This window comes from Lemur catta, chromosome 1 (genome assembly GCF_020740605.2).
Source record: "Lemur catta isolate mLemCat1 chromosome 1, mLemCat1.pri, whole genome shotgun sequence".
Taxonomy (NCBI): domain Eukaryota; kingdom Metazoa; phylum Chordata; class Mammalia; order Primates; family Lemuridae; genus Lemur; species Lemur catta.
Genome location: NC_059128.1, coordinates 13,136,133 through 13,160,657, shown reverse-complemented (window position 1 = coordinate 13,160,657; position 24,525 = coordinate 13,136,133). Strand labels below are relative to the sequence as shown.

Genomic DNA, 24,525 nt, shown 5'->3' with positions numbered 1-24,525 from the left:
TGAGGTGGGATGCTCTCTTGAGCTCAGGAGTTTGAGGTTGCAGTGAGCTATGATAACATCACTGCACTTTAGCTGGGGTGACAGACTGAGACCCTGTCTCAAAAAACAAAACAAAAAAGAATCAAAATCAAGAGAAGGGCTTATCAACTGGTTAAGAGGGTAAGCTTGGAGGTCAGACTGGTTTGGTCTACTACTCACAAGCTAGCTGTGCCACCCTGGGCAAATTACTTTACCTCCCTAAGCTTCAGGATTTTTTTTAACTTATAAAATCAAGATAATCATAGTATCACAGAGTTGTATTAAATATAGTAATCAACGTGTAATGCCTATCACAGATCCAAACATGTTCAGGAAATGATAGTCACAAATATTATCTATAATAATAATAAATACTACAAAAGTATTTTTTAAGCAAAGAATCATACAAATGCCAGATATTTATTATTATTCCTCTCTGGAGCCCAGTTTCCTCATTTCAAAAAGGGTACAGATGACTGTTTTCTAGGTCTCCTCTAGCTGCAAACTTCTTTCATTCTATATACTTAGAAAAGTTATGAAATGCATCACAGAGAACAAGGGTTATAATAAAACCCTATGAAAGAGGTGGCAATACTGTATATTAGAAACAACTCAACTGTGATCTGCTGATTCCTTTAATGAGTGGCTTGATGTTTTTTCTCCCATTCATATATTTCCTTGTTCCTCGCTACCTAAACAGTTTTTGCTTATATTCACTTGTTTGTTAGCTTACAGGCAATAAAAAAATATCATTAATACCTTTCTGCTATTCGTTCTAGCTGCCCTCAAATTCTCTCAGCATGTACTTTTCTCCCAGACATTATACCCTTAATTGTAATAGCACTGACTTAACTTTTCACTCTTAATTTTCACAAGGAACCTCTACAGAAATGACCCACAGATTAGAAGCCCTTGGGAAGCAGGACCTGGGCATCCAGGTTTAGGAACTGTCCCAGGCTGAAAGTGAAACATGTCCAGCTCCAGGACTCTGCCCTTTCCTAAAAGCAATTGAGTCAGGGTCAGCCCAGCATGCGAGAGTGGACCCCACCCAGGAAGCTGGGCAACCGGGCCCTGTATAGAGAATCCTGTGGAGTGGTGTGCTGAAGCCCTATCTTGAAGGAAGAAGAGCTATGGATAGCAGGAGAATTCTCAAGTCACAGCTATCCAGAACAACTTTGGAAAGTTCATTGCCTGAATAAATAGCTCCCAGAAAGCCAAGGCCAATATTTCAATTTTTCTTCAAGATCAAAACATTAAGGAGAGGGATAATATATTTGGAAAAATATTTAATCTGTGCATGAACCCTCTTCCTTCAAGAGAAATACCATGTACATGTGACTCATGTCACTAACAGAGAGAGAAGAAGGAACTGAAGGTCTGAACTTGGTTCAGTATTGAACAATTCTAATAGAAAAAAATCATGTTAGCAGGAATCAGAGTTCAGCAGTGATTTCTTGCTGGGCTATTTTACTCTTTCCCTTAGATGTTTGTGGTCTTGAGTCTCCCCACTCAAATGGACATGAATTAAAGCTGATTGGAGTTAGTGCACTGGTTATAAATCTGTTCCTTTAATCCTGAAGAAAGTGATGCTTTAAGAAAGTTAATTTGCTGTTGATATCAAGACTGGAAGGAGGAAAAAGACTAGAAGCTTGTAGACCCTCCTGTGTAAGGAGGGGCCTTTCACAGTAATTTTGGAACAAAGTACAAAGCACCTACATTTTGATCTCATTCCTCCAAATTAATCCTTCCTGTGATAGTTCTCCTGAATTTCTCAGATGACTAATTCACTTGGTAACCTTTTGAAATATATTTTAAAATTAATTATTAGGAAAAGATGTGGTAAAAAGAAGCATCCTAATGATCTGATTAAGAAGTGGATGTGAGAGTTGTTCCTTGATATTAAATGCAAGGAAATGCATGCTGGAGCAGGTCTTCCAGCATATAACCAAAGTTGGAAAGCCCTTAGTTAAAGGGAAGACTATTTCCAGTATTGAAAACTTTCAGTTTTGAAGCAATCCTTTGGCCATGATGAATTTGAGAAAATGTTCCATAATAAGGAAGTCTTCATTATACATAAGAGAACTCAAGCATGGGAGGAACCATGTGAATGTGGAGGAGCTCTTGTTTGTGCATCAGAACTCATATCAAAAGGAAGCTCCATGACTGCAGCAAATGTGAGAAATATTTCTGCATGAAGTCAAAACTTAGGTATCAGAAGACTCATGAAGGAGAGGAAATTTTATAAATTTCATGAACACGAGGTATCTTCAGCTACATGTCAAACTTCTCTCAAAGAGCAGAAAGAGGCCAGGCATGGTGGCTCATGCCTGTAATCTCAGCATTTTGGGAAGCTGAGACAGGAGGATGGCTTAAGGCCAGGAGTTCAAGACCAGCCTGGGTAACATAGTGAGACTCCATCTCTACAAAAAAAATTTAAAAATTAGCCAGGCATGGTAGTACACACTTGTAGTCCCAGCTATTTGGGAGGCTGAAAGCAGGAGGATGGCTTAAGCCCAGGAGTTTGAGACTATAGTGAGCTATGATCATGCCACTGCACTCCATCTTGGGTGACAAGGAGAGATCCTATTTCAAAAAAAAAAAAAAAAATCAGAAAAAAAACATACAGAGGGAGAAAGCATCAATAGCATACCTTGAGTACTCTTTTGCCACAAATCAACACTGACTTTATATCAGAGCACTCACACAGAAGAGCAATCTTTAGAATGTAATGAAGGTAGGAAAACCTGCCAACATTTACCCTTCAATGTACATCAAAGTACTCATATAGGAGAGAAATCATATGAATGTAATACATGTGGGAGAACCTTTTAATGAAATCATATCTTACTAAATGTTGGAGAATACGTATGAGAAGAAAACCTACGAATATACTGAATATGGGAAAAAGGTTTGTTGGAAGTCAACATTTACTCTACATCAGAGAACTCAACTTTTTACATGCAGAATGTGGAAAATCTTTCTTCCAGAATTTACAATACACCTTTCTGTATATCAGAGAACTAGTTAAGGAAAGAAAAACTTCAGTGTGAAGTCAACCCCCTAATTCAAAATCAGAAAATATAAGGAAGAATATCTATGAGAATAACGAATGTTAAAGTGCCTTCAGCAACAGTCATACTTGATATATCAGAAAAGTCACACAATAGAGAAACAGTGTATAATAAATGGGGGAGACCTTTGTTCAGACATAACTCACTAAATATCAGAGGTCTCCTAAAGGAGTGAAACCCTATCAATACAAAGAATGTGGGAAATTCTTCTGCCAGCACATAGAACTCTATGTAGATTGGAATATTCACATAGAAACCCTAATAAAAACTATAGGACTAGGTGCCATGGCTCATACCTGCAATCCCAGAGACTCAGGAGGCTAAGGCAAGAAGATCACTTGAGCCCAGGAGTTCAAGACCAACCTGGGCAATAGTGAGACCCTGTCTCTACTTAAAAAAAAAAAATTAATATCACCTATGAGAAACAGATGGACATTGTGTACCTCCAGATGTGGTACCCTGAGAGATATATCATCTAAACAGTATTCTGGCCAAGAAGTTGTAACCTCATCCTTATTACAGAATAATATCAGGCAAACACAAAACAAGAAATGTTCTTTAAAAACAAAAACAAAAACAAAACAGTGAAGGGTGGGTTATATTCTTTAAAAAAAAAATCAATGTTATAAAAAGGCAAAAAAAAAAAAAAGTCTGCAGTAACAGTACAGATTAAAGGAGGCTAACAAGATATAAACTCAAAACCTAATCCTATACTAAAAGAAAAAAGATACCGTTAAGGACATTATTAGACCAAATGATAAGATTGGAATATAAATGGTAAATTAGATAAAAATACAGTCTCAATATACATTTATGAAGTTGATAAGCACACTGTGGTTATGTACAGTATATAGAGAGAAGGGGGTAATGGTAGAAAGTGCAAATGAGAAGGCAAATGGAATAAAATGTTAACAATAAGTGAATCTGGGTAAAGGGTATATGAAGTTATTCTCTGTACTATTTTTATTTTGCAACTTTTTGTAAGCTCTAAATTATTTCCAAAAAAAAGGTAAAAAGCCAATCCAGCATGCTCTGGATTCTATACCCTCACACAATAGGTATTCCTTTCTCTCTTTCTCTCTCTCTCCCTCTCTCTCATCTTCTTTTTCCCTCTTCACTAGATCATTCTGCTAAGCTTAAAAACATTTTCCTCCATCTTGAAAAAAAAAAGGCAAACAAAGCATCTCTTGATCACACCCTCTCCGGACTTACTGAAAGACTTATCTACTCACATTGTCACACTTTATCACTTTCCATTTATCTTCAACCCACTATAGCCTGGCCTCTTGCCTCACCACACATTGAAACTAATTCCTCTTGCTTAAGTCACCAAACACCCTCCAGGTTGCCAACTCCAATGGATACTCTTCAGATATTATGCTACTTGACCTTTCAGCAGCATTTGATAGCACTGATCACACTCTCTCCCTTGACATACCCACTTCTCTTGGCTTTTGATCAAACACTCCTTTTCCTCCTCCCTCTCTGCCACCTAAGTCTCCTTGCCATCTATCTAACTTCCAATGGCCACCACAGTTCTTAAGGTTCCCGCCCCCCACCTCTCCCTCCCCCCCCCTCTCTCCCTCTCTCTCTCTCTCTCTCTCTCTCTCTCTCTCTCTCTCTCTCTCTCTCTCGGTGGTCTCATCCATTCCCATGGTTTTAAAAACCATCTACAAGCTGATGACTCCCAAATTTATTTCTTTAGCCAAGAACTTTACTCCAAATTCTACAGTCATACAGTCTGAAGGCCTTGACGGAGTGGATTGAAACTTCTTAAACTTAACATATTCAAAATTGCACTCTTAGTTTCCCCTAGCCCCAAATATTATCCCCCATCTTCCCATTTCAATAATTGCCACTTGGATTCATCCAGTGGCACAAGTCAGAAAATCCAGAATCATTCTCTACATGTTGAAATTATGAGTGACATTTTTACTTTATGCTTTCAACAGTTTAAAATTTTCTTACAATAAACATATTTATAAATTAATTAATCAAAATTACAAGAACCAAAAAATTTCTTTTGCATAAGGAGAAAATAAAAAGATGTGTTTAAACATAATGCTTTATAGGTTTTATGCTTGTTCTTAATTTTTCTTTTGTGAATGTCTAAATAGGGTACTAAAAATTAATATTCAATTTCATATTACCAGAAGTGCTTGGATTTATTGAAGACATCAAAGAATCCACTTCTATCTAGAAAAGAGGAAAAAATAATAGGACATGTAATCTTACTGAATGTTTTCACGGTGCAAGTTCTTAATTCCTAGGGAGAAGGGATATATTTTATGAGAAACCAACTTTGTTGAACCCAGCAGACAAGTAATGACATACAACAGCTATAATAGTCATTTTACTTTTCCATCACCATATATAAGATACCAGATGCTAATCTGCTAGACCCTAATGGCCCCCAAAATATTAACCAAAACAGTTTAAGCACATAAAATCAATTTGGCTGTCCCATATATAGTGTAATCCAAAAGATAACCTTTCTACTTCAGACAAATACAAGCAATTGTTGCAATGGGCTCTATGGCTTTATTTAAAGTTTTTTTTCCTGATTATGAAAGGAACACATCATTGATGTAGAAAATATGAAAAATATAAAAAATTATGAAGGAGAAAATTTTACAAACCAGCCATCCAATGAAAACCACTGTTAATATTTTGTTCTAATCTAGGGTATTTTCTTATGCATTATAAACATATTTGAGAACACAGTGTATATAAAATTTGAGGATGTGCTTTCACTAAATACTAAAACATAAGCATTTTCCCACATTGTTACAAGGGCTTTATAAACATTATAGAATTAGAACCCTGGCAGCGTTTGACATAATTTCTATACCTTCACTCTTAAATACTTCACAATCTTGGATTCCCTGCCCTTTCCTGGTTCCTCTTGTCCCTGACAAATTTATGCCACTCCATCTTCTTCATGGAGTCCCCTGACTACCTTTAAATGTTGGTATTCCCTGATGTTCTATACTCTGACTACTGCTCTTCCTACTCAGCATGCTCTTCTTGAGCAATGCCATTCAGTCTCGCGTTTTGAGCTACAACCTGGAAACCAAGGAGTTCTAAATCTACCTCCAGCCCTACCCTCTCTACCCAATTTCAGATTCCTATCTGTAAGGGAGGCAGTAAAATCTGAGAGCAGATTTCCACCATAACCTCAATACCAGCATAGTAGTTAATGAGTGAATGCACCTGGAACGCCCATAGCCGTCTCAAACTCAGTGTGTCCCAACACTCACTGAATTCCTTTGAACCTACTCTTTCTGAATTTTCTTTTACTTGGTGACATCACTATTGCTTCAGCCCTTGTGATCATGGCACTCTCTTACCACCACCACATCCAGTCAACTACCAGGGCACAACTTGTCCCACCACCCACAAAGCAAACTGTTCTTAGACACTTTGTAGTCAAGCTTCTCAAGTCTAAATGACAGCCAGGGTGCTATTATGGTTACCACTAGAATTAGGCTCTCCTCCTTTGTCCCCTTCCCTTTCTGTTCTTCATTCTCTTCTCTATCTTGGTATTTATCACAGAGTTTTATAAGTCTGTCTACATTAAACTGTGAACTGCTTCAAAGTAGGGACTATGCTTCATTCATTTTTATATCACTAGCAACTAGCAAGTGTTCTTTTTATTAAATAGGAATACAATAAATTTCATTGTGTAAAACATTGCATGAGTGTACAGGTGATTTATATGTAAGTGCTTTACTGCTTCATGACCTGCAGTCAGTAAATATTTGCTCAAAAGCAATATTCAAAAATTAAACACCAAACATCAACCTAGTATAAAAGTAAATTTAAATTTCATGGAAGCTACACATTAAGTGTCACTTATGTAATAAAAGTTCATTGTACAAATGACTAAGTGTATAGGTGATTTGCTGTATTAATACTTTGCTGTTTAATGACCTGCAGTCAGTAAATAGTTCATTTGCTTAAAAAATAAAATCCAAAACCTCAAGCCAGTGTGAAAAGCAAATATCAAAAGTAAAAGTTAAATTTCATAGAATGTATGTATAGTATGTTACCACATCACTGTAACTGCCATTAAACTCCTCACTTATATTCTAAAATTGAAACCAAATAGACTCAAGGATGATAAAGGCAAAATGAGACAAAATATCTTTCCAGGTGAACTCAGGTTAAATACAATGCTTCAAAGCCTGAGTCTTTTTAGCTGACCTGTTTTGTAATTCCAGCTGAAATGATTGCATGTTAGCGGGAGAGCTGCAATTTCAGAGAGCCAGCCCTGACTACTTCTCTAGGCTCCATAATCAGCCTCTCAGTAACTAAGCATCCCCTAGAAGTAGAGCTGCTCTGAACCCACCTGGGCTGTTCATGCAACCTGTTTGGGTCAACAACATATTTACTGTGAAGTTGTGATGCATTTAAGCACACTGAAGGGTGGAGAAGTGGGATGTCTGGGGTCCCTGGCTTTGCTGGGCTTGCAATGTGGCTGAAAGGTAGAGCCCACTCATGAGGGCCAATTGGGCCATAATTGATTGCCAAGCTCTTTGGTCTAATGAGAGTGAGGGAGAACATTCCAGGCAGAGCCCTGAGTGCTCCCTTTGTTTGATGGCTGCTGTCGAATTTCTTGAATCTGGACAATATCTTGATGCTAATTCCAGTTCAGCAGCTTAACAAAAAGGGATCCATCTCTAAAATGAATTTAACAGGCAAGCAGAAGAGTACAAAGACAGAGGTGAAAAGAAAACTTGTCCTACTGAAGTATGAGGTTCATTAAGGCTCAGCTCAACTCTTATTGGTGAATTGATGCAACCTATTCTGGAGAGCAATGTCCAACAAAATTCTATATGTACATATCCTGTGACTGGCAATTATGCTTCTAGGAACTTATTCCACAGATACCCATCCACAAGGACATAAATATATATGTGTATGTATTTAGATATAAAACGATGCTCATTGACAGCAATGTTTGTAAGAATAAAAAATAACTGAAACAACTAAATGACCAAAAACAGAAAACTGGCTTAAAAGAACACTACGCAACTATTTTTTAAAAATGTGGTACTGGTGTGTGCTTTTAGGTTGACCTATAAAGTCGGAAAAGCACGTTAAAGTAGGCATACTAAGCACCCATTTATGCATGTTTGTCATGGATAGGAAATTTTGGAACAATACACAAAAATCTGTTAATAAAGGTAATCCCTGAGCAGTGGGACCCTGTGGTACAAGGAGAGTGGATTTAATGTTCAACTTTACATCTTCTACACTGTTTTAATTTTTTGAATATTTGAATGTATTATTTTTATAATTTAAACAAAGTAAAAAATTTTCAAATTTAAGAGAAAGATACTGTGCATGTCATCTTCTATGTGAATTCCTCCTGTTACCAACGTCCCCCTCCCAGCCTTCCCTCCTGATGCCTCTCATTTAATTATTAGCAGCCTAGTGGTGAAATAGGCTTCCTGGGTTCCAGTGAAATACATTTCCAATTCATCCCTGGGTTGAGATCTTAGGAAGAAAGTAAAATTCAGCACCCCACACGTCTGTGAAAACGGCGATTTGCTTTATGACCATCTTAAGCTAGCGCTGTGAACTTCTCCTAGGATCCATTCACTAAAACTGTATTGTCTACCCCTTCCCAAATACATAAAGAAAGCTCTACCTTGGAGGGCTTGTACCCAAACAGCATTACAACAGCAACTTTAAAGTCCTCTCGGCTTAGATAGCCTTTGTTATCTTCATCACATGCTTTAAATACCTAAAGAACGTTAAATATCTATAGTTAATAAACAGAAACTGTTCTCTTATTTGTATTACTAGTTTATATTAAACTTGGGTCTCGAAAAGCTAAAACTCACCCAGCAGTAGAGGTTGAAAATGGAGTTTCATTAAACCAATTTTCATTCTCAAGAAATCTTAACGGACTGAAATTTACGTCAGAAAAGTGCAAACGACTTAATTTCTACCCTAACGCAAACTAATTACTTTAAACCACTGGGATAAATTCTACCCAAAATTCAGTCTTGTAATTAGGAAGGTGAGACAAAGGGGCAGGCTTTGAAAGGCGGGAGGCGAGACGCGGATTCGAGGTTATTATTAACAGACTATGTGGCGGGGAAAGAAGAGGAGCTTGGAATTAGCTCCTTTTGGAAGGGCAGTTCAGGTCTCGTTGGTACAATGGGGCTGAGAGAGACCCAAGCGCGGTGACAAAGTGAGAGCTTCAGACCAAACTGAAGTCCGAGACCCAGAGTCAACCTCCGGACACCTACTTCCACCCACTTCCTGTGCTCCGAGGGGCTGGCTTCCCACGTCCGCGGTCTGGCCCCGGCCTCAGAGAAAAACATCACAAGTGTCACAACTAAGCAGGAGCAGCCGAACCAGAGACCTCCGCTGCCAGAGCCCGCTCGCAACCCGCCGCGGCCACGCCCACCGCGGCTCAGGAAGCTGAACTTCGCCGAGCAACTCCAACGTCTTCTCCCGTTGGACGGCCTGAGAGCCACTCACGTTAATTCCGACGTGCTATTGGCCAGAGACTTTGTTTAATAACGTTTCCTAGGAACAGCCCGGGGCGGGGAGACTCCCAGGCCCGCCTCCAGCACTTGGCTCCACCCCCTGCTTGGTCCCCGTAACTCTTTGTGCGTGGCTGTATATTCAGCATATGTAGGTGCTGGTTCCACGCGACAAGTTTCATGATTTCTTTCGTTCTCTCCCCTCACCTTGAAATAAATTACTTCTGATCATTTTGCTCTCTGGGACTATGCTAAGCATTATAGGAGACGCAAAGAGTGTGAACAAAGCATAAAAAGAATTAAATAAAACGAGCCAAGTCCAGGATTCACGCTCAGATCAGCAAGTCCTAGGGGTGAGCTCCCAGGGCAGCTACTGCGTCTGTTTTGTCCTCCGGATAACCCCAACAACTAGCGTTGTGCCTGGCACAAAGTAGACCTTCAATAAAGGAACGAAATGAGCCATTAGGAAGTTTACATAAATTTATTTCATCCAATCCTCTGGGAGAAATGCCTCGTTTGAGACTCCAAGAATAAATTAGCGTAAACAGCATCGAGAATGAGGCGAGGTTTCCGTTTTGCAAAAGTTTATCTCAGACCCCTCTTGGCAAATCAGTGAGATTAAAAAGAACACAAGTGTTTCAAAGAAGAAACAGACATTCGAGGTTCTAAGTCTGCTGGGAACTCATTTAACTTTTTATTTTACCGCAGGTTTTAAAGCCTGCGCCCCAGGAGAGCCCACTCTTCCCAGGACACAGGTCTCCCAGTCCGTAGCTACCTTTAGCCTCACCTCATCCTTTCTCCGACTTTCATACAAACATTCCTGCTTCGAGCCCTGCCAGCCGGAAGTCTACGAGAATCCCCACAAAGAGGTTCAGTTTTGCTAATTAACTGGATAAGCTAGGGAACGCCTTTCTATTTCTCTCTCTTTCTAGTTAAGAAGTCGCCAGGACGTGAGCCTGAAGCTAGGGAAGGCGGTGTCCCCTCCGCGCCCTCCTGGGTAAGCAACCCGGCAGCGCCGCTGGATCCGGCAGGCTTTAGGACCCAGAGGCGGGCTTCCCGGAAGGGGAAGGGGCAGGGCTGTGAAGCGCGCGCCGCGGCCTGGAGGGTTTGAACTGTGCGCATGCGCGGCAGCGCCGAGGAGCGCGATTCGAGAACCGTGCGTATCTGAGGTACGTGTCGGCGGCCGCGGGCTCGGCGCTGTCTCTGGGAGGCTGCCCTCCGGCCCGCTATCCTGCTCCTGGCCGGATCGCGGTGCGCGGGCCGCTGGGGTCCGGCACATTTCTGAGTGTCGGGCAGGGCTGGAGGCGGGCCGCGACGGAAGCGGTGCAGTCCCCACTATCCCCGGGTTTCCTCCAGTAATAGCAGCTCTGGGGGGCCGCGCGGCGGAGACCCGGCCTCCGCCCGGAGTGTCGCCGTGAGGGGCCTCCTGCTAGCGTTCTCATTCCATCTTTTCCACCTACGGTCTCGGGCAGTTGGTAAAAGCTGGCGCATGTTGAGCGCTCACCGAGTGCCAGGCACTTAGCCTTTCTGTGCTCAGTTTCCTAGTAAGTGGGGATGGTCGTGGTACGTAGTACATAGAGCTGTCGTGAGAGTGAAATGAGTTTGTACCTGGTGAGGTGCTTCGAATCGTGCCCGGCGCCAGGCGAGCGCGCAGTCAAGTTAGCAGCTGTCGCTGCTTCCTCACCACACTCACTTCATCCCCAACGCCTTCAGCACCTTTCCGCGCTCCTGCGGGATCCTTTTCGCTTTGACCTTTGTCTCCCTGCACACCGTTCTCCATACAGGATAGTAGCGAGCGTAATACTTTAAAAAGGTAAACCGGACCATGGTACTCTCCTTGTTGAAGCCCCCGGTGGGGCACCGTTTTTCTTAGAACAAAATCCAACGCCTTTAACACGTCTTGCATCCCAGACCACTGCCTGCCTGGCTTACGTCCGTCTATTTATTTGCTCTTGCAGTTTTGACCTCGTTCCCACCTCCTGGCCTTAGCAGATTCGGTTCCATCTACCCGGAAAGCTCTTCACCCCGTCTTTTAGCTAACGAGATCCTTTTCATCTTCTGGGTCTCACTTAAAATGTCACTTCTTCGGAGAGTATTCCAAAGTGAGGGCATCCTTTTTTTTTTCCCCTCATACTTATGTATGTAATTAGCTTTTCTTAAAATTTTTGTTTTGGGTCTATCTTTTCCTGATATTAAGCTTTTCTGGTGCAGATACTGTGTGTTGCTAACTCCCTATTCCCTTTGCTTGGTACAAAGTAGCTGCTTAACAAGTTGTTAAATGAACCCTGGGAATTAAGCGTGATACCCCTTATACAGATGAGGAAACTGAAGCTCAGCTGTTAATCTGCTCAAGTGCTCATTTACCACCGGTAATGACTGGGTTTGAAATTGAGGCCCGTGTTTACCCACCACTGGCCACAAAGGACTTCTGCTGCACAACCTGGCTCCCAGACCCACCTGATGGTCTTTAAGTTCTATGAGAAGGAGCAGCTGAAGGTGTAAAATAAATGCCCCAGCTGGGTGTGGTATGGTTGCTGTGAGGGGAAGCACCTGCAGGTCTAAATGGAGTACTTTTTTGCATCCACAACATTTTTTGAAGTCCTTAATAAAAGTTCTGTGTTCTGAGTTGGCATTTGATTGGGAAAATTTCTTTAGATTTTTCATCCTCTCAGTACATTCTTTGCCAAATTTCACTCACCTGCCTCCCTAGTTTTTGTTTTATTCTCTTAATACATATACTATTATTAATATTTTTATTTTAATCCACTCACTTTTTTACATAAACACTGTCTCTTAAAAAACAAACTTTATTTTTTTAAGACAGGATCTTGCTCTGTCACCTGGGATAGAGTGCAATGGTGTCAGCGTAGCTCACTGCAACCTTAAACTCCTGGGTTCAGTGATGTTCCTGCCTCAGCCTCTCAAGTAGCTGGAAGACTTTATTTTGTTATGGTAAATATAATGGAGCTATAAGTAACCTTCCATTGTTGGTAAATGTTGGTGCCTGCAGAAGAACCCAAACCTGATATTTGGAAGCAAGATTAAAAGAATTTCTGCAAAACTACAACTTTCTCCTTGATTTAAACAGGGAGTTTGGATTGGAATAGAAAAGAGAGATACCTTCACAATGCACTGTTAATTAATGTCAAGTCCCAGAAACCTCCACTTCGGGAAACACTGCTGTCCTGATTGAATGCCGAGACTCAGAATTGGTCCACCTGTATCGTATTCCAATTCTTTCGGCACCACTTACAAAAAGTGTGACTTAATGCTGTACCAGGCTCTGCCCACGGAAGACAGAGATGGTAAACAATTGGAGAAAGAGCTCCCGGGGTTCTATACTCATAAAATTGTATGACTTGCTTACAGAGCTCCCTGGAATGCTGTGAACCTGTGCATAGGGGAGAAGTAAGTTCTGACACTGGTGTCCAGATCCAGTTCTCCAAAGTAAAAAGTTCCTGTGTGATCATTTACCAACAGCTCCTCTTTAACAGACCAGGTCCTTGATTTCATAAAGAGGTTGGTAACCTGCTAAACTTAAGACACAATTTTATTGATGTGTTGCATTAAATCGTAACCCAATAAACTGTATAGGGTTATTTGCCTTTAGTAAACAACTCTCAGGCATACTTTTGAGTGTCAATAGATCCAAAATTTTGTGTGTAGAGCAGGACCAAAAAAAAAAAAAAAAAGGCATCGTGCTCTGGGAAATGTCTGTGAGAGCTTAATTTTTTTACTTTTCACCCATTTGTCCTACTTTGTTGAATGGAATTCCACTCCCATGTGGTTTTAGAAAATGTAAATAATGATAAAACTAAAAACCTTAGAAATTCTCTATATCTGTGGTCCCCAATACCCCCCCCAGCAGGAGGCAAGCAGTGAACATGGGCAAGCAAAGCCCCACTTGCACCCACAGCCACTCCCCATCGCTGGCATCACTGCCCAAGCCCCATCCCCTCTTGTCAGCATCAGACCTTCATAGGAGTGGGAACCCCACTGCAAACTGTTCATGCAAAGGATCCAGGTTGCGCACTGTTATGGTGGAAAGCCTAGTAGATGCTCATGGTGCAGGTGGAGAAAGATTTCTCAAGCGGAAATGAAGATATAAAAGTAAAAACATTTATTTTATCCTTTAGAAAGACGGAGAATGGGGGGGAGGAGGGAAGAGAGCAGGGAGATGGTGTGGGATCCCAAAGAAAGAAGGGAGATACCAGCAGTGAGGCTAGGTGGCTTGCTGCTTTTAAGGGGACAAAGGAGAAAATGGTAATTGTGGAGTAATTAGCAGGCAGCTATGAGATGTCAAGTTGTCCAGCTTTCTTGTTTCTTCTGTTCTTGGAGACTTGGTTATCTCTGAGATATGGTCTGGCCTATCACAGGGGATGTGATTTTGCCCCTGAGATAAGGTTTTGGGCTGGAAACAGGCCTGGACTTTATCCCCCTGCTGTCCATCCTGGGGCTTCTCAGGAACACCTCCAGGCTATAGAAACATTCTAAAAGTGGTGAGCTGGTGAAATGTAAAGAGAAAGATTTACATTTCCTTTCTGGGCTCTTTTCAGGTGTTTGCGAAGAACGGAATCCCAGCAGGTTGCCTGCCAGCAGAGAGAGAGAGCTAATAGGATTGATCTTTAGCTGTTATTAGAAAATTACAGGATTAGATATTTTCCTGTTATTTCAGCAAGGCCATCCTTACATATGCTCCCCATGAGAAAACAATGCCTGATGATCCGAGTTGGAGCAGAGGCGGTGACCCACCACCCCGTGGTCTGTGGAAAAACTGTCTTCCACAAAACTGGTCCCTGGTATCAGAAAGATCTGGTACCACTGTTCTAAGTAGTTCAGAGTTGCTGAAGGTTTTAAATACAGAATTCTCGGGGGTTTGGGATGCCATTTTATTTGTGAGCAATACAGGCTACTGTGTTTGCTCAACTAAGGAAGAGAAGATGGTACCCTTTATTTGCTTTAGAATGGGAAAACGATCTAGAGAGAACCTGAGTACTTAATTGAAGATTCTATTACTAAACACCTTGTTTAGAGCTATTTTAGAACTCAAAGGAAGCTAGAGCTAACTTTCGAAGTATTTTTTTCCTGAGGTGGTTCTTTTGTTTTAAATAACTTGAAAGTCACAAAATTGTAGCCATGAAAATAGTTCTTCAAAGTGAATTGTGGCAGCTTAAATACCTCTATCCAGCAACGACTCTGGAACACTAAGAGAATCTAAGGATGTTTCTAAACAAGATAAAACACACCTGAGTCGCTAAAGTAGGTGTCAAGTAGTAAATCAGTGTGAATCTCTTTCATGGAGAAAACCCAGCATTCAAACTCTTTTAACTGTGACAATACAGTTCTAACAAGCTTCGTTATCCAGTTTTTAACCTAGCAGATTAGAAACAATTTAGGGAAAATACACTGAGTTCTAATACCCTGTACAAGTAGGCTGGACAAAGTAGATAGAAATGAACAGAAGACTTTTGGAAAGCAGACCTGAGTGCTCAAAAGGCCTAGACAGTCTATTACAGAAGCAAGTGGCCCCATCCATTTCTGCATTCCCTAAGGTTTTGGCTGTAAAAACGGTGTCCATACCAGGTAGGGTAATAGTGACCCTGAGTCATGAAGAGTGGGCCAAAGTTTTTGTCTTGATGCACGCATTCTTGCATAAAAGCACCTAGGAATGTGTAATTTACAGAAGCCTTGTTTGACTTGACTGGTAGTTAATTGAAAAAGGTAAGTGAGAAATCGTGAAAAGTAATGGATACCTAAACAGTTTTTTTTAGCTGGAAACGCATTTGAGTGAAACGTGTATTCATGCAATCTTTTGATGTAGAATCAAGCCTTTATTTTGGAATGTAGGTCCTGTCAACCAAGTGCCACCTTCTGGCTTTGTTTTACCCTGCTCATGTATCCTGTTAAAACGGCAAAAACTCAAAGATACTCTATTAACCTGAACATAGAATCTTGATTTTGTGATATTCCTCTGGGTTTTGTTCTAAAATGTTAAAAGTATCACATTAAGGAACAGTTCTTCAGCTATCTGGAAAATCTCGATAGCCCTTTACCATTGATTTTGTAGGTAAAACCAAAAGTGTCTGTTTTATGTATTTTCCTCTTAGAGCAAGGAAGTGGAAATCATACTGTGTGGTTTAGAAAATAAATGTTTTGCTTCAGTACCAGTTCTTTCTCTGCAGGTTTTAGTAGTTTGATTTGTGACATGGCCAATAAGATAATTATCTCTTTAGTTGGGTCCTCATGGAAGTACTTACAGATGATATACATACAGAAGTGGTCATCTTAAGGACTTTAAGCTTTATGGTAAATGGCTTATCCTTGGAGAAGTAAGACATGCATAATCACTGAAGTCCTGTTGGTGTCTGCTTGGGTGAAAGATGGATTTATAAATTCTAATTTGACCTTAAGCATTTGAACATAGTCAGAATTACTCTTGAAATTCCTTAAATTGGTCTTAACCTAAAGCACCTGTTGGAAGCTTCGGGGTCAAGAATGAACATTTTTGTCTTATTTTGGAATTTGGCTCCATCCCCTTTCCTAAGAATATCTAAGAGCAAGGTCTAGATTGAAAGACAAAAGGAGGGCAGGAGAAAAGAGACCAGGATTTTTGCTGTTAATTTGTCGAAATCCCTTTTCAGATTCTGATGATGTGCCTAGGATAAATACGTCTGAGCTGCTCCTACAAAGCAACTGATGTTAGGTGGCTCAGCCTCTGATAAGTTTCAGAAGAGTGCTGTTTGTGTTGCAGAAGTTCATCTGACAGGGAAGTTGGGAGCAATAAAGGTATTTTGCCAATGGCCTGGTGATTGGGAAATGATGATATTTCCATCTTTTGTTTTCAGAAGCATAATGTCTCAGGAAGGTGATTATGGGAGGTGGACAATATCCAGTAGTGATGAAAGTGAGGATGAAAAGCCAGAACTAGACAAGCCATCTACCTCTTCTCTCCCCCATGCTGGGCAAGGAGCAACAAATGAGCCAAGGTACACCTGTTCTGAGGCCCGGAAAGCCTCACACAGGAGGAAAGTATCACCCATGAAATTCAGCAACACAGATTTGGGATCACCTCCCAAAAAGCAGAAAAGTGGTTCCCAGGAGTACCTAGGTTGGTGTCTCTCCAGCAGTGATGATGAGCTGCAACCAGAAACGCCACAGAAGCAGGCTGAGAAAGTGGTAGTCAAAGAAGAGGAAGACATCTCTGCTCCCAAGGATGGCACTGCCCAAAGAACTGGAAATCTTGGCCCTCCTGCCTGCCACAGGCTCAAAGAGGAGGAAAATGAATACGAAACGTCAGGGGAAGGCCAGGATATTTGGGACATGTTGGATAAAGGGAACCCCTTCCAGTTTTACCTCACTAGAGTCTCAGGAATTAAGCCCAAGTACAACTCTGGAGCCCTCCACATCAAGGGTAAGAGGATGCTGAGTGTCAAGGAGCTGTGAATTACACTTGAGTGTCCCCTCTGAAACAGGGCAGCCCAGAATGATCTCCAAGAACTCTTCTTTGGGGTCTTAACTACTCTCAGGGAAAAAAAAAATTCTTTTTAACAAGCAAGTGCATTCATTTGACAGCAAATTGTTAGCTCAGACAATCAGAGGGTATTTCTCAAAACCCTGTGGCTCAACCCCTTATAACACTTAGCACAATGTTTAGAGTTGTTTAACTTTTAAGTTGAAGATTAAACTTGATCAATAACACTTTATTGATGAAGCAGCAAGTACTTTACCACAGTAGTTCTCTGTGGCCCCTGGACAGGCAGCATCATGTGGAACTTGTTAAAATGCAAATTCTAGGGCTCCCTCCCAGATTCCTATTGAATCAAACTGAGGGGGATGCCCTGTGATCTGTGTTTTAATAAACCCTTCAGGGAATTCCAATGTTCGGTGGAGTTTGAGAAGCACTGCTTTTGCTTCCTGGTGAAGAAGCAAACAAGAGTGTAAGTAGATGTTTCCATTATGAATCAAAAGATGGTCTTTGGTTGCTCTCGTTATTCCCCAGGGAACACCTGCAAGGGGGATAGCAGGAGCTCTAGAATCAAAGAGACAGAATTCTTGGGCCTCACCACCCATTTGCTGCGTGGATTGTTAACACAGGGACCTAACATTCTCTCAATTTTGGTTTACTGATCTTTAAACTGGGGATTCAGGCCAGGTGCAGTGGCTCACACCTGTAATCCTAGCACTTTGGGAGGCCATGGCACGAGGATCACTTGAGGCTGGGAGTTTGAGACGGGCCTGAGCAACATGGCACGACCTCCCTCTCTACAATACATAGAAAAATTAGTCAAGTGTAGTGGCGTGTGCCTGTAGTCCTAGCTACTCAGGAGGCTGAGGCGGGGAGGATTGCTTGAGCCTAGGAGTTTAAGTTGCAGTGAGCTATGATCCCTAAACTGGGGATTCAGAAAAATGGGAGCAAATATGTGAAGTGACCACAATATTTTCACAAGCCAGATGCATACAATAAACATTATTACTCTTGTTTCAGATTAACTTTTTTTCTGGCCCATATTCAGGAATAGATTATGTTCGTTGTCAACAATGTTATACATCCAGTATAGAATTGTATATCGTTTGTTCTGTGTGATGTATAAATGTTGAAGTATCTAATTCCATACTGTAGAGAGTTAGATTCTACAGGTTGTTTTCTTTTTGAGAATCTCTAATCTAGGTACTTTGAAGAAATATGACAGTTGTTAGTGTTGTTTTGAGAGAGGTTGACACAGGAAATTATTAGAGAACATTGCAGAGTTTTGCTATGTATTAATATAATGTTTATCATTTTAACTGTTGGCACCAAGATATTGAGGAAGGGGAGGTAACATGACAGGAGCTTACATATATTTTCTCTCTTAATCCTCAACAGCTATGAGTAGATATTACAGTTGTCTTTCTTGGATAGGTGACAGATCTGAAGTTTAAACAAGTGCCCAAGGTCACAGAGCTGGAAAATGGTGGAGCTGGGATTTGTATCCAGGCATTCCAGTGCCAGAATCCATGCTGTTTGATATAATAATCTTGTCATGCCATAATTATAGATCATTTACAAGATCTCATAGGGGAAGGGGGACTTCAAACGGCCATTGAAATTTGAGGGGAATGTAGAAAGATATGCTGGTGTGGGCAAAATGGAAAAACATTATCACATTTTATCTTTTTTTTTTTTTTGAGACAGGGTCTCACCCTGTTGCGCAGGCTAGAGTGCAATGGTGTCATCATAGCTCACTGCAACCTCAAATTCCTGGGCTCAAGGGATCCTCCTGCCTCAGCCTCCTGAGTAGCTAGGACATTTTGTAGAGATGGGATTTCACTATGTTGCTCAGGCTGTCTCGAACTCCTGGCCTCAAGCGATCCTTCTGCTTCAGCCTCCCAAAATGCTAGGATTACAGGCATGAGCCACCGTGCCCGGCCTGTACTTTATCTCCTAATTGTGCAACTCTTCCAAGAAGGTAGGAACTTAAGATTATTTTTTTGTTCTTTTAAAATGTTTGTACCATAGCATCTAGCTCAATGTCTAGAAGACAGGAGGCACTCAGTAAATATCTGTTAGATAAATGAATGAGCCCACTCTTAATCCTTAGAGGCAGTTTAATGGCTAAGAGCAGAGGTGCTGGAGCCAGACAGCCTGGGTTGAAATCCTCTCTGATTATCCAGAAAACAGAAATAACACCCTAGCTCAGAAAATGGCTGTGAGGAATAAGTAGTACATGGGAAGTGCCAACAACAGTGCTCAACACCTAATGGGTTCTCTATAGGTGTGGCTGTTGTAATGGAAGATGGTGATGATCATGTACTTCCTCTTGTGGTGTAGTTTATGAGAAGTGAGCTTTCCAACCTATATAACATAAAGCCTCAATGGATTCAAAGTGGGACTTCCTTGGAGATGACCAGGAACACCAGGAATGTGAGTTTAGAATTGTGGGTGCCTCTGACCTTTCGTTTATAGGAAGCAAGTATTGTGTCAGGCTCCAGAGGAGAACTGTCTTGCTAGTCCAGAATTGAGAGGCTTCCTGGAGAGGGCCTTGAATGGGTACTTGCAGGGGATAAAAATTCGGAGATCTGGAAAGAACATGTATTGTGACTGTCGATATTGAGTCTCTGAAATTGACCAGTCATCCAGTACTGAAGTTGTAGATTTTAGTTTTGCATTGTGTTTTATGAAAGAATATAATAATATGGGGGAATTCTTGAATTTTATGAAACAGTAACATTAAAAAAATTAAAGCTTTATGGTGATTTTCCACTTAACTGTTTTCTGAGCCTAATCTTGATTATCAATGACTGTTGAATAAGTTAGTTGTGATTATTATGACTAGAGAATTTTTATCTGAGTGTGAATTAGATTTATATCTTTTGTTTTCTCAGATATTTTGTCTCCTCTATTTGGGACACTTGTTTCTTCAGCTCAGGTGAGTTTACTGTTTTTTTTCTTCAGGTGAAAGGAAACAAACAACTCCACAAGAAAATGAGAGGTGGGGATCGGTATCTCAGTCCAGTGCAGGGTCCCCAAGATGATTATGTACCTAAAGGCTGGAACCAAACACACAGTTGTGGGATCCATGGCCATCAACATGGAACATAGATGTCGCTATCAGGAGAACATCTGACTCAGGCCACAAGGTCTGACAAGTTCAGGCTGGACTGTCCTAAGGTGTCCAAGTCACTCTGGGCAGTCCAGCCTGAAAGACTTCTTTTTGAGATACTGATAATCTCAGACCGTAGCACAACCCCTTGGGGAGGTGTGAGTAGAGTGAAAGCTAACTCAAGTTTGATTTGATTTAGAAAAATATGAAATTCTGTGTTCTATGGCTCCTTCCTGACCGAGCTGGTCCCTCTGTGTAGATAAATCAGGTTAGTGCTCTAGACTCACAAGTAAATGATCAGAAAAAAGGCCATGTCACTGGAAAAAGCATGGCTTTCTGTACCCTTCACGTTTGGTGTGGCCTTGAGAGTCTTGGTCTCCATATGGAAGGTGGGGAGCATTTGGGTGTGCTCTCTTAGCTAGATGGAGTTGCAATGTCCGGGATTACCCAGTCACAGGGAGGAGCCCCCCGTGGATAAGACCAGTACAGACTTTGTGGTCAAGATGTAATTGTTACAAGCCTAGTGAATACCAATCCCAGGTGACTGTGTACAAAGCTAGCCTAGTAAGCCTGGAAGGAAATGTTCTTTTCTGAAAGTCCTGGGTCTTTGTCTTGGGTTTCTGTCATCTTATAATCACATAAGGGAAAAGTGATAAATTTATAAGCCCCTTTATTTAAATTGATCTCAGGGCTGTTAAAAATGTGGTAGCACCCTATTGACAAGTACAAATGTTGCCAAAGCGTACAGAGATTATTTCCTTAGAACCTGTTATCGTGTGTATTTGGCTCCATTTATTCAGGTTCCTTTAACCATGTAATCTCTTCAAGGTGAAGTTTAGGTTTATTAATATTGCAGCATAACTGTCCAGGTTTATAAATGATATATGTGGTACATCATTATTTTAGAGTCTCTTTAAACCTAAAAACAGTTCTCCTTATGAATTGCTTGGTGTAATTACTGGTGGCTGAGTTACTCTTCTTTTTCCTCATCTAGTTTAACTACTGCTTTGATGTGGACTGGCTCATAAAACAGTATCCACCAGAGTTCAGGTGAGTTCCACAGGGTGACAGCTGACATCATAAACTCTAATTGGACTTTAAAGCATGAGATTTGTATTTTTCAGGTAAAAGCTGCTTTTTAAAGTATTTCTTTTGAAATCATTAGAATCATATAGATGCTAAGTTATATTGCGAAAACAGCATTTCTTATCTATTTAATCTCACACATTCTTTTTTACAGATTTTAGCATTTTCCTGTTTGTCCAGAAGTAGATAAGGACAAATTCTAACTCAATGTAACTTTATGTCCAATATTTATTGGAGGAAAAGACCATCTCCACATGCTTTCTAGACCTGTAAGCATGCCAACACGTGGCCAGCATGCCACACTTAGCACATTGATGCTGTTCTTTTTTGATGATCTCTTTGTGTTTCTCAAATTATTTTTCCTGGAGTTAAGAAAGGGGGTCATACATAGAGTCTTCCCTTATCCAGGCTGTGGAGGTGATGAAATTTCAGTTCCGCTGTTTATTGGTCCCATGTTAGGCAATACAGACCACATAGAGATAGCATCACACAGTGATGTGCCACTGGTCCCTGTTTCTAACACATTTATGTGGCAGAATCCCATAACAGTAAGTAGTATGGAAAAACACATACACAAAAAAGAGTGATTGTCAGGGTCCTCAAAATTCTTGGTGCATTTAGGGCATCAGATTGTGGAAACCTTTGTCATTAATAGTAGACAAAATGTTGTTGAAATTTCCCAAGCAGCTTTGGCATTCAGGGCTTGTTTTTTGACCTGTAACACAAAGGATTAGTTTTAGCTGCATGTAACAGAAAACCCAAAATAACAGTGGCTTAAATAAGTCAAAAATTAATTCTTCCAGCCTAACGAGTCCAAATGGTAAACATTTGTGGTATGGATTGGGGGTACCGTGGTTCTCAGGAACTTATCCACCCACCCTTCTATCTTTCTGTCCCACCATCCTTGTGTACACCTTCAGTCTTCAGAGTCACCTTGTTGTCCAGGATGGCAGTTAGAGCTCCAGCTCACTTGTCTGTGTTCCAAGTAGCAGGAACAGGAAAGGGGGAGAAGGACAAAAAGGCTCACCTTCCAGCTGTGCCCATCTGAGCCTTCCTGGAAGTCCTGCACAAAACTTATGTCTGTTTCATTGATTATAGCTCAGCTTACATGATGATAACCAGCTCTAAAAGGCTGGAAATGCCTTCAGCTGAGAGTACCTTGTCCTGAATAAAATCAGGGTTTAGGAAAGAAGGGGTGAATGGCTATCTGGAGGCAACATGCAATCTCTGCCCTGGCTGCTCCTAGGTGTGCCTAGGTATGGCATTAGCATTTTCTATTCTTCCTCCCTTGTTTTCTGAAACATCTTGAAATAAAATTGTCACCTCTTTAGAGTGTTGGCAAAATGCAGACTGTAATTCCTTTGGTATCTGTTACGGGCTGAAATGTCTCACCCCAAAAAAGATCTGTTGGAGTCCTAAGCCCCAGTAACTCCAAATGGGATCTTATTTGGAGATGGTTTTTACAAAGGTAATCAAGCTAAAATGAGGTCATTAAAATGGGTGCTAATCGAATATGACTGATGTCCTTATAAAAAGGGGAAATTTTGACACACACAGACGAAAGATAATGCGAAGACACGGAGGAGGCCATATATAAGCCAAGGAATGCCTGAGGCCACCAACAGCTGAGAGAAAGGCCTAGAACAGACTCTCCCCCATAGCCTCAGAAGGAACTAACCCTGCCAGCACCTTGATCTTCTGCTTCAGGCCCCCAGAACTGTGAAACAATAAATTTTTGTTTAAACCACTCAGCTTGTGGTACTAGCAAAGTAGTAGTACGCTGTCCACTGGACTCTCAGGAATTAAAGAAACAAAACAATCCTCCCTCTACTGCCTTATTGCCGAATACATCTTGGGAAAGCCATCAAGAGCATTGTAAGGATGAATAATCACCTAAATGGCAAGTTTAGGTAGCATCCAGAATTTGTACATAGAAAAATTCAGATCATATTTTGTTCGAATGCTGCCTTTTTGTAATAGTTCATAGAACCAGTAAATTTGAAGGAATTAATGAGGAGTTCAGTTTTTATCAGTAATGTTTAATCTTTTTAAGACAACCGGATCTGATAACATTTGTTTCTAGGAGATAACCTGAGTCTCTTACATTATTCTCTATACTGTTTTTCTTTTTCAAAAAAAATTTTTTTTTCCCAAATACAAAAGTTAGGAATACATGTTTCATAGTTTTATTATACCTGTCATGTAAACCTACTGGGCATGAGGTAGTTAGGCATTAGTACTGGAAGTACATTTTCTGTGATGTTTCTTTCTAGTTGATTATTGTCCTTTTATGTATGATAGAGAATCATTCTGCATTGTGATTGATAAATGTAGAAAAGGCTACAGTTTATCTTGTTTGATTGCTTGTATCCAATTTTTGTTGTGTTGGGAGAGCTTGTAAAAACAAATTGATTTGTAAGGATTATCCTGATTTGAATTAACCAGAGAAGATGAAGGATCCCTTAAAAGCCTTTTCAACTTATTCCTGCAGAGTGTTCTTATATCGTCTTGAATTCAAAAATGTGGCACTTTCAACGTAGCTTGGGCTCTTTTTTATTGAAATCTAACCACCTATTTTAGCAAGTCTGCTTTGTGCCATGGACCTGGGCGTGTTCACTATTGTATCTGGGTCTAGCTCCGCACATAGCAACAGTAGGAGCTTGGTGAATATAGGTGCAATGTGAAGTGAATCCAGTGCTTGGTCCAAAAGAAGGGAAAGAGAAAAGCGTTATATTTCATGACAATGATTATATCTCTAACCTGTTTGAACTTAAATATATTGACACACAGCCACCTATATGTCCTGTTGGGCCAACAAACATAATTTATTTAGAGACTTCTTGAGTCATAACCTGTCTGTGTTGCAGCAGAGCTTTGGGATCAGACTATGTGGTCCCATTATAAAGGTAATTGATGAATGAACATTAACTGATTAGCCCCTGTACTCAGTCACCACAAAAGCCAGAGAAACACGTGTTGGTTGGTAAGGAAGCTAACGTTCCTTAGGTAGGCCAGAGTCTGGCTTCATGAATGGTGTGTTTTAAACACTTCTCTTTTCAGGAAGAAACCAATCCTGCTTGTGCATGGCGATAAACGAGAAGCTAAGGCTCGTTTGCATGCCGAGGCAAAGCCTTATGAAAACATTTCCCTCTGCCAGGTAAGCTACTTATTGCCACTGGAGATCATGCTTAGTCTGAGAGTTGCAAGGAAAGTTAGACACTTAGTCCACCCTCCCACCTACTGCAGAAATTCTCTCTCCAGCATCAC

The 24,525-nt window shown here is 40.9% G+C and overlaps 2 protein-coding genes across 8 annotated transcripts in view; one reads left to right on the top strand and one right to left on the bottom strand.

The window, feature by feature from the left end:
• Nucleotides 1-9,505, bottom strand: part of EFCAB11 (EF-hand calcium binding domain 11) — a 126,152-nt gene extending 116,647 nt beyond the window's left edge. For 2 of the 4 annotated variants that reach the window (XM_045562151.1, XM_045562159.1), the window contains exons 1-3: nt 9,353-9,496; nt 8,746-8,841; nt 5,240-5,285 (exon numbers count right to left, since the gene is read on the bottom strand). In XM_045562151.1, the coding sequence (XP_045418107.1) occupies nt 5,240-5,285; nt 8,746-8,841; nt 9,353-9,427 (217 nt within the window). In that variant the 5' untranslated portion in view covers nt 9,428-9,496. Of the gene's footprint in view, nt 1-5,239; nt 5,286-8,745; nt 8,842-9,352 lie in introns of all 4 variants that reach the window. The other 2 variants (XM_045562153.1, XM_045562145.1) reach the window with 2 other exon arrangements.
• Nucleotides 9,506-10,703: 1,198 nt separating this feature from the next.
• TDP1 (tyrosyl-DNA phosphodiesterase 1) overlaps nt 10,704-24,525 on the top strand; it is a 77,575-nt gene continuing 63,753 nt past the window's right edge. The window contains exons 1-5 of one of the 4 annotated variants that reach the window (XM_045562128.1): nt 10,704-10,761; nt 16,438-17,003; nt 19,955-19,998; nt 21,167-21,222; nt 24,319-24,415. In XM_045562128.1, coding sequence (XP_045418084.1) covers nt 16,445-17,003; nt 19,955-19,998; nt 21,167-21,222; nt 24,319-24,415 — 756 coding nt within the window. In that variant the 5' untranslated portion in view covers nt 10,704-10,761; nt 16,438-16,444. Of the gene's footprint in view, nt 10,762-13,008; nt 13,112-16,437; nt 17,004-18,977; nt 19,039-19,954; nt 19,999-21,166; nt 21,223-24,318; nt 24,416-24,525 lie in introns of those variants that run through there. The other 3 variants (XM_045562133.1, XM_045562122.1, XM_045562140.1) reach the window with 3 other exon arrangements.